Source organism: Grampus griseus (assembly GCF_964374135.1).
Source record: "Grampus griseus genome assembly, chromosome: 5".
Classification (NCBI taxonomy): Eukaryota; Metazoa; Chordata; class Mammalia; order Artiodactyla; family Delphinidae; genus Grampus; species Grampus griseus.
The window spans coordinates 133,362,681-133,371,860 of record NC_138998.1 but is presented as its reverse complement, the minus strand read 5'-3'; the positions used below and the strand labels follow the sequence as shown (position 1 = coordinate 133,371,860).

The following is a 9,180-nucleotide window of genomic DNA, read 5'->3' as shown; positions in this document are numbered from 1 at the left end:
GTGACACATATTCTTTTTTAGCCTACATTTGGAGATTCTATGTTCAGAAGTAAAGCGAATTTTTTCTGAATTGTCCAGCCTCTTGGGCAACTAAAAGCAAGAACAGAATCCCCTCAGCCTGAGAACCTTCCCACGATCAGCCTCAAAGGAGTGTTGCACTCACAACTTGTATTTGCATTCTGCACGGTATGTTTGGAAGAACAAATGCATGTTGTTTGGAAGAAACCCACACCTAATAAAGACTTTAAGCTCACTGAACAGCCCTGGAATATTTCCCACCTTCCCACATATGAATAGATTTTTAGGGGCCTCTGAAGCGGGTGTGCGGGGCAGGGCCCCCGGGAGGGGAAGGCTGCCAGGAACCAGCCGATTTCCTACAAATACACTTAAAAATGGAACAGTCCGCAGGGCTTCTATTTCAGCCACCTGGACAAGGACAGGTCACACGTGTTTTCTCAGACCTCTTTAAGGCTCCATTAGAATGTCTTTGTGGGTCACAATTCAAATACAGATAATCTCGAATTCAACTACTGATTATCTCTGGTTCAGAGTTGCTCTTGCCATTTTAAAGGAAGCTCATTCCCATTCATTTTATGTCTTTAAGTCTCAGTGGGGTCCCTTTTCTAAAGTTCCTGTAAGTATTAACTCCTATCCCATCCTACCTTTTTAAAAGAGAATTATAGTACAGGACTATCCCTAGGGTGGCGTGGATCAGGGTGATTTTAGTGATGTGTGTCCTGGGGCAAATCATATCCTGGGACTTACCCCACATATTTTCCCATCAGGCAGGGGATCAGGTGAAACGATACACACACACACACACACACACACACACACACACACACACACACACACACGACATCTTAGTGGAGAATGCAAAGTAAAAAAAAAGAAAAATCAAAGATATTGGTTCCATGTAAACATTTTTATAATTCATTTAATTTTTAAGACATCACGGAGTTTGTGTAGATTACTTTAACCTCTAAAAATACAAAGTTTGCACTAGTAACATCGGGTAGTCAATTCATTTACTAAGTTTAAAGGTAACACGGTAAAACGCACCTTAAAAATCTGACTCCTAAACAGATGTGAAACAGGAATCATGGTGGCACATGCTAGACACAACCTCCAAAAATACATGGCTAACAAAGCAAGTGGAGGGCTGGTGTCGGCCGCCCCCGGTGAAACCGCAGCATCCAGCAAGAGGGGAGAGAAAGTGGCCACCATCTCAAGGACTTTGTTTCTCTCACTAGACATCTTTCACTAAATCCCAGAACGGTTACTGTTAATGCATTTTCCTCTCTTCCAAATGAATCGCCCGGTGAGCAGGTGTATGTATTTTTTTTCTAACGAGCGTTTAACATCAACCACATGCTGTCACCTGCTGGACAAGCAGGTCTTCCGGAAGGTGTGTACAAATGTCAAAGGGACACAGCCTGGCAGATGACACTCAAACCCAGTGAGTCTCGATGAGTGTGGAAACAGCCTCCCATTCTGTGCTCCAAGGCCTGATTCGGAGCCGGGCCCCAGCCCACAGGGAGCTGCGCCTGAGGGACTGGCTCACGGATGGGGCAGGGCAAGTCACAGATGAACCAGAAACTCTTTTGACTCAGCAGTTTCCACTTCCTCCCCAGCATGACTATTTGCCAGAACTGCCCAAGAGGAGTCGCCATGAATCTAATCTCTCTGGATTTTCCTTGCTTGACCTCGAAATGACACTAGAGAGAGCAGAGAAGCAACCAGATCCGGGCTAGCCCTACACGGCATCATGGCCCAAGAGGCGCAGTGTTGTTATGTCTTGGAGAGAGCGGCCATCAGAAGGGATCAAGGTGTGTTTGGTCCACATTTCAACACAGGGCACGGAGATTCTGCAACACACAGCTGATGTCAAGAGTCCTCCTGAAGGCATGGTCTCTGTGAGAGGCGGGGAGCAAGAGAAGGCCCCTGACAGGCACCCTCCTCCATCCCCTCCCTGGAACCAGGGGCAGTGGCATCATGGAGGCAGGAACAAGGCAGATGGGGACACTCCATGGCTTCCGGTCCCCGCTTGTCCCTGCAAGTCCCTGTGGGTATGTGACCCTACAGTTCTCCATCCCTGTGAAACTTGGTCACAAGCGCCCTCTTGAGCTCTGCATTGCTGAATCTGTTGTTTTAGGTCCTCTATGGCTGACCATCAAGGCATTACCAAGGGGTCCCCTCACCGGTCCTTGAAAATAAACTAACACAATACCACGGAGGCATGAACTTATGTGCGGTGTGAATGTGTGTGTGAGAAAGAGAGAGTCTGAGGATTTGGAAGATGTTCACCAATAAGTTATCAGGAGTTATCTAAGTGTAGTGAAAGTTTAGGTGATTTTTTTTCTTTCTTCTTTATACCCTCTGACATTGTTTTAAAATATTAAAATAAGCGTGTACTTTGTAATTACAAAAACAAAGTTTTCGTTCTGAAAAAAATTAAACTACTATTTTAGAGCAGAAAAACATAGGCTATGCATGATTAAAAACGATCAGAGACAGATACAATTTTTTAAATAAAGGCGGAATTGAACCGAACCTTGTTTGCTTTGAAACTTAAACTGCAAAACACATGCCCTAAATATCGTAGATTACAGATATTCAGGGCACGTGCTGCAGCTCCCAGAATGTTAAAGACATAGATGAATATAAACTGGATAATTGGTGTGTATAACAACAGATACTGGTATTATTCAGATACACGAGTTGACAAATTACAAGACTCTGTATCATTTGGTGTTGAGTGGATCACGCTATGGCCTGTGCACTGTTAAAATATGGGCATTATTTTGCAAAGGATGGTTATTGGGAGGGAAACACAAAGGACACAGTCTTTTCATAGTCTAGCTCATACGACCGAGATGAGACAGAAAACACCCCGACTTCACTTCATTCTTTTTGCGACATCCGAATATGCGTGTTCTATCTCCTGGTTGGCTGGACACGTGTTTGTGAACTCATCCCTAGCATACGCGTTGTTCAAGTATCTCCAGATGCCAGTCATTTCAGAAGGAAATTCAAAATCTCTGTACCTCTTGGCCACAATCTGAAAATGAAGAGGAAATAGTCAGAAAGGGACAACCCACCAACATAGGCAGTTAGATCAGACAATCCATTCTTTTGAGGCGTGTAATATATTCTGCTTCTCAAGTTGCCATGTCGTCCTACAGCCGTTTGGGCTGCTTGGAGGTGCATTTTGAGTTTGCACGGGGCATACTGAGCGTGGGACTCAAAACAGAGGCGCTACACAACCGTGCCCACCAATGTATCACACAGTCCTTGTGATGCACTGGCATGAATTTGCTCCGCACTCCAGTGGATTTCTCTTTGTGTTGCTGGAAGTTGTCTCTCCCTGTGTTCTGCTGCTGTGTTATCTGGTGCCTGAGGTCCATGTTGGATCTTCAGTTTAGATTGTGCCAGGATCACCGTGGAGTGCCCTCTCTTTTTCCTATCTGCTGAGCCTCACCTCCTGAAATCCCAAACAGCTGTGTATGTTACTCCTGTGGATTTCTATCCTTCTGCCCCTGACAGGATCATTTCACTGTGGGTCTACCGTGTGCAAAAAATCCTTATTCTTATTCTCGTGGAAATAGTGGATGTACGGACAGGGTAGCTGAGAATGAACATCATGAAAACACAATGATGTGAGATGTTTCCTCTGGCTGGAAGGGTACCGTTGGGGAATTCATCACAAAGGAGGGTGTATACTGTTGGAGATAGTATGAGTTTCCTGGAGTTGCCTTAACAAAGCACTACAAGCTTGGGTGGCTTGGAACAACAGAAATTTCTTCTCTCACTGTCCTGGAGGCCAGAAGTCCAAGATCAAGGTGTCAGGAGAGCCAGTCTCCCTCTGAAGGCTCTGGGGAAGGACCTGTTCCAGGTCCCTCCCCCAGGTTCTGGCTTGTGGGAGCACAGCTCCAATCTTCACATGGCATTTTCCCTGTGCTGGTGTGTCTGTGTCCAAATTCCCTTTTATAAGGACACCAGTCATGTTGGGTTAGGGGGCCCATCCTACTCACCCTAACTAATAATATCTGCAAAGACCCTGTTTCCAAATAAGGTCACGTTCTGAGGTACTGGGAGTTAGGACTTGAACATATAAATTTGGGGGGACATGATTCATCCCATAACAAGGACCCAGGGTTACAACGGCCCATTCTGCTTTGTTCCTTTCCATTGCATTGGCTCCTGGGACGTTTGGATGGCGTGAGCATGGAATGTATCACCAATTAGAAGATCTTTGGGGGCTTCCCTGGTGGCGCAGTGGTTGAGAGTCCGCCTGGCGATGCAGGGGGCGCGGGTTCGTGCCCCGGTCCGGGAAGATCCCACATGCCGCGGAGCGGCTGGGCCCGTGAGCCATGGCCGCTGAGCCTGCGCGTCTGGAGCCTGTGCTCCGCAACGGGAGAGGCCACAGCAGTGAGAGGCCCGCGTACCGGAAAAATAAATAAATAAAAATAAAGAAGAAGAACTTCGGGACTTATTTCTCTGATTTTGGAGGCCAGGAGCTACTGATGCAGTAAAACAAGACCACAGAACTTTCAGAGAGCCTCCTAAATTAACATCTTCTGCCTGAATTCAAACTTCCTGATGTTGATGTCAAGAATTCTGCTTTCCTTTCGTTTGCACTTGCCTGGCTTAGCTTTGCCCCTCTTTTTATTTTAGCATTTCTGAGTGAGTTTGTTATCTATATGCCTTTCATAGACATAAGCTTGTATTTGTATTATATCTTATGAATGTAATACTTTGTTTTCCAACTTCCTGTGAGTATTTTTGTGTTCATGTGTGTGTATGTGTTTCCCTTTCTGGTGGTTTAGAAGGTTTATGGTCTGTTTTAACTCTACCAGTGGTTTCTTCTATAACTTTAAATAATAAGAATTCTTTATTTCTTGATTTATCAACTTTAGATGATCTCTACTTACTCCTGATAATGACAAATGAGGAAATTAGTATACCTACACTTCTTTTCTTTCCTGCTCCCTTACCCTCCTTTCAATGGTGTAAAACATCCAAGTTTACTATATTCTGTTTCTTTCCAGTAGCTAGAGTTCCCACTGCTGTTTAGGCTAGTTCTGGTTTTAGATTTAAATAGGTTCTATGTTTAGCATCAATCCTTCTATATCACACACCTTCTCTGTTCCTGGATTCTTATTTTATTATCATTTTTTATTATTTCATTATATAGCAATTTTATTTTTTAAATTGGCTCAGGAGTGCTTATTTCATTGAAACCAGAAGTCTAGGTAAAAACAACAATTTACAAGGATATAAAATTCTTACATCACACATCCTTTCTTTTAATCCTTTAACTATTAAACCACTGTTTCCTGGGTTTTAATGTGGTCCTAGAGACATATGAGGCTAGTCTGAATTCCCTCCTTGTGTAGGTGGTTTTATCTTTTATTACTGTTATTACTATTATTATTATTATTACCATCATCACCATCATCATCATCATCATCATCTAGACACCCAAAGGGTTCTTTTTTATCCTCAAAGTTCAGTAATTTACCAAATATGTGATAGTGTGTTGATTGTTCTGGGCAATATTTTTCTAATCATGGCATGTTAAACTAAAGGTTCAGGTCATCCTTTAGTTCAAAATAATTTACCTTTGAGCCTTCTTTTTCTCTCTTTTTTCTTTCCTGTTCTCTTTTTTCTGATTATGGGGTCTCGTTAATGACCCTTTACCTCGTGCTTCTTCTCCATCCGATTTGGGATAATCTTCTCAGGCCCATCCTCTGATGTCTGATGAATTTCTGCAATGTCTTTTTCCACTTCTTGCTACTTCTAACATCACTTTTGTTTCTGAAATTATTTTCTTTAAGCGTGTTTTTTAGTTCTACCAGCTTGATTCTCATCTTCCTTGTGACATTATATGTTTTGGTACCTTGTGACTTGTCTTTGAGCATTTTCACCAAAGGTTCTCTTTCAGTTTTTTGAGGCCACAGAGAAGTATCTGTCTGAAAAATTCTTTGGTTTCCTGGAGCAACCTTTATCAGATACGTGTTTCTCATCTGCCTTTTCCTCTTTTGTTCTTTCTTTAACCTTTCCCCCCTCCTTTTGGATCATCTCTGTTCACATAGAAATCCCACTTGGATTCTTTCTGGTTATTAACCATCTTTTAATGGGCGGATCTATTGGACCTACCATTTGTTTAAAAACAGTGTGGTGGGCAAAGGGAGTGAGGCAGCGCAGCAGGTAGACCAATATGGATTTTACCCCCAAATACCCGCTCATCAAACACTGCTCTATACTCTGTCCCAGGGACACGTTAGGGGTTAGGGCTACAGTCAGGGTCAGAGTCAAGGTTAGTGCATCCTCCACTCTGAGGCTCACAGATTAGGAAGCGGTCACCATGGCTAAAAGTGGAGCTCAGATAATTTACAGTCTTTCTTTTGACTTGTACAGAGCTTGTTTCTTTTCTCCGCTCAGCAGTCACAAAGCAGAATGCCACTTGTCTTCACCTCCCCTCCCTGTACCTTTGCATTAGAGGACGGTGGTGAACCTACAGATGGCGCCTCTGAACAGTTCCGCCTTCAACTCTGCCTCCACAGAGATCTCAGCTCTGTAGGGATGGTCCTGCCTCTCTCGTGGCCCACTCCATGCCCTGTCCTCAAACAAAGAAGTCTGGGTTGGGCATTTCAGGGCTGTAATATTTACTTTTAGGGACATCTGAACCTTGCTGAAGATCTAGAGAAGCATGCCTAGGCTCTGTGAGCTCTCACACTGGCTGAAGTTTCTAAGTCTAGTTTTATAAAAGGTGGAGATAATGCTTTAGTCCTTCATAATGTTTTTGCTGGGTTTCAGGAAGGGAATAGATGATAAATTCCTCTATTCTCTCATCTTTTTACCATAAATTCCTTCACACTGATTCTCATTTCCTTTCAGAAATGCTCCATCCTGGAAGATTACTGAGCTGCTTGGTATTTTGAGTGCTAACTGGCTTTGAAGATTTTGCAGTTAGGTCTTATATTGGAGCCCTGGACTGCTTTATTTTACTCTGAAGTTTACCCCCTCTACTGACATTTTAAACTCTCTTTTTTTATAGGGGCTAAATAAGTGGCAATTGTGTGTGTGTGTGTGTGTGTGTGTGTGTGTATTTCTCTTTCCTTCTCTAACCTCCATGTGCTTCTGTCATGCCGCACTGGTCATAGCAATGATTAGAATACATTCAGTAAAGGGACTAAACCAAACACAAACTACATAAATAACTCGTTGGAAAATGGCTCCCAAATGTCCAATTTAGAATATCCCCAATGTAGCAGGTTTGAGGGGTTGAGATGCTTTCGCTAATTTTAAGTGTCAGAGGACTGGCACAGCTACGGAAACGAACATTCACTTACAGGATCAACGGTGTCTTCAAGGCTGGAATTTCAAGTTGGTACCCTCTGAGCGCAACAAGGAAGACAGAAGAAAGAAGAAAAATGTAGCAAGGACTGGGATGGAGTAGGGAAGGAAGAGAAAGGCAAGGGAATGACTTGCAGTAACCAGGGGTGGCTAGTAGCCCCCAGGACATCAATGCCACAGACTGTGTGAACCTAATTTGTAAATTTCTAAGTGCTAATTAAATGTGTTATTAGAACACAGGGTCCTTGACTTGTATTTCCCTGTGTCTTCTCTCCCATCTCCCCTATGCTTATACCAAGGACCTAGCTCTGGAGCTGGTAGGATTTGAATAATAAAGATGCCCCAGAACAGGGGTTGAGTTTCTTCCTGGGGCATCTGAGGCTACTGAGGACCAAGGACATATCAACAGTGATAATGATAATAACAACTAACACCTGTAAGTGATAGACAGGCTGGGGCACTTCTGAGAGCAGCCATAACTAAGGAGTCCAAGTGTGGACTTGTCACAAGTCCAAGTCAACCACCTGGGAAGACAGGATGCCAAACCTGGCAGAGGTCCAGCCAAGGAGCTGTCAGCTGCTCCCCAGCTGTAGGGGTCGGTGATAGGAACCAACGCCCTCTTGTCCCTAGACAGGGCTAGGCTTACCCTGCCCATCACCAACAATTGACTGAATTCACTTTTTTTTTTCCAGGTTGGCTCATTTTTTTTTGTTTTGTTTTGTTTGTTTGTTTATTTGTTTGTTTTGTTTTGGCCACTCGGCTTGCAGGATCTTAGTTCCCCAACCAGGGGCTGAACCTGGGCCACCACAGTGAGGGCACCAAGTCTTAACCACTGGACAGCCAGGGAATTCCCCAAGTTCACATTTTAATACTAGCAGATTCCACACACCATCTCCAATCCTGGAGCTTCATGAAACACCAGGTATAATCAATGTATTCCCTCAAGTTGCTTTCACATAGCTTTTCTTTAGGCTCTGGGGGTGAGACTCAAAAAGAGAAGCAGTGAGGATGGAAGGATGGGAGCCACGTTCTCAGATGCTTCTTGAGAACCTCTGAGGACCAGCTGAGAATGTCATCCACAGATCTGAAACCTGGCGCTTGCCTGCCCCAAACAGAAACAAGCTAGATTTTTAAATGCAAGAGTCCGCATTTTAGATCGTTTCGATGTCTGGCAAAAACACAAGTGAAAACAAAATGAAACAAAGCCCCATTCATGTATTCAGCACCTGAGGTAAGAGGAAGGACAAACCTTAATAATGTGGAGCTTGGGTAAGAGGTTACAGTCGGCGAGCGTGAGTTCATCCCCATCCAGGAACTTCCTTCCAGAAACAGTAACTTCCTCGGTGCTGTAGGCGTCTATTTCATCAGGCAGAGGACTGTTTAGATAATTATCCAGCTTCTTCAGGGCCTTTAAGAGGTTCCTTTCGTAAACTAAAACAGAAGGGCAGAAAATGACTAACGTGAGCCATGGGAGTTAGGGTCACCTCTCTCTAGATACCGAAGAAGGAGTTTGTCCCTTCCTTCCCGAGACACGGCCAGTGAGCATTGGAGACTTGGGAAAGAGAGAAGTGGATTTATGAGATCTGAATAAAGGACTCACTTCTCCCTGGAAAGTAATTCTGCCATCTAGACAACACTGCTACTTCTAGAACTCATTCATTTCTTCAAAAATCTTTATGGAAATCACATAATGAAGTAAGCAGCAGTAGAAGCTTCGTTCATACTGAGTCCCATGGTGCGGCAAGGAATCCCTGGTGGTGATTATTCTCCCCTAAAAATGTGGTTTTCTGGGCTCCCCGCCTCTAGAAGAAGCACTCA

At 43.9% G+C, this 9,180-nt stretch overlaps 1 protein-coding gene across 1 annotated transcript in view; it reads right to left on the bottom strand.

Annotated features, from left to right (window-relative positions):
• Window positions 1-2,899: 2,899 nt before the first annotated feature.
• CLIC6 (chloride intracellular channel 6) overlaps window positions 2,900-9,180 on the bottom strand; it is a gene marked incomplete at both ends in the record, with an annotated part of 40,974 nt that continues 34,693 nt past the window's right edge. Inside the window, 2 exons of the mRNA XM_082655015.1 lie at window positions 2,900-3,061; window positions 8,612-8,793. Of these exons, the coding sequence (XP_082511141.1) occupies window positions 2,900-3,061; window positions 8,612-8,793 (344 nt within the window). The remainder of the gene's footprint in view (window positions 3,062-8,611; window positions 8,794-9,180) is intronic.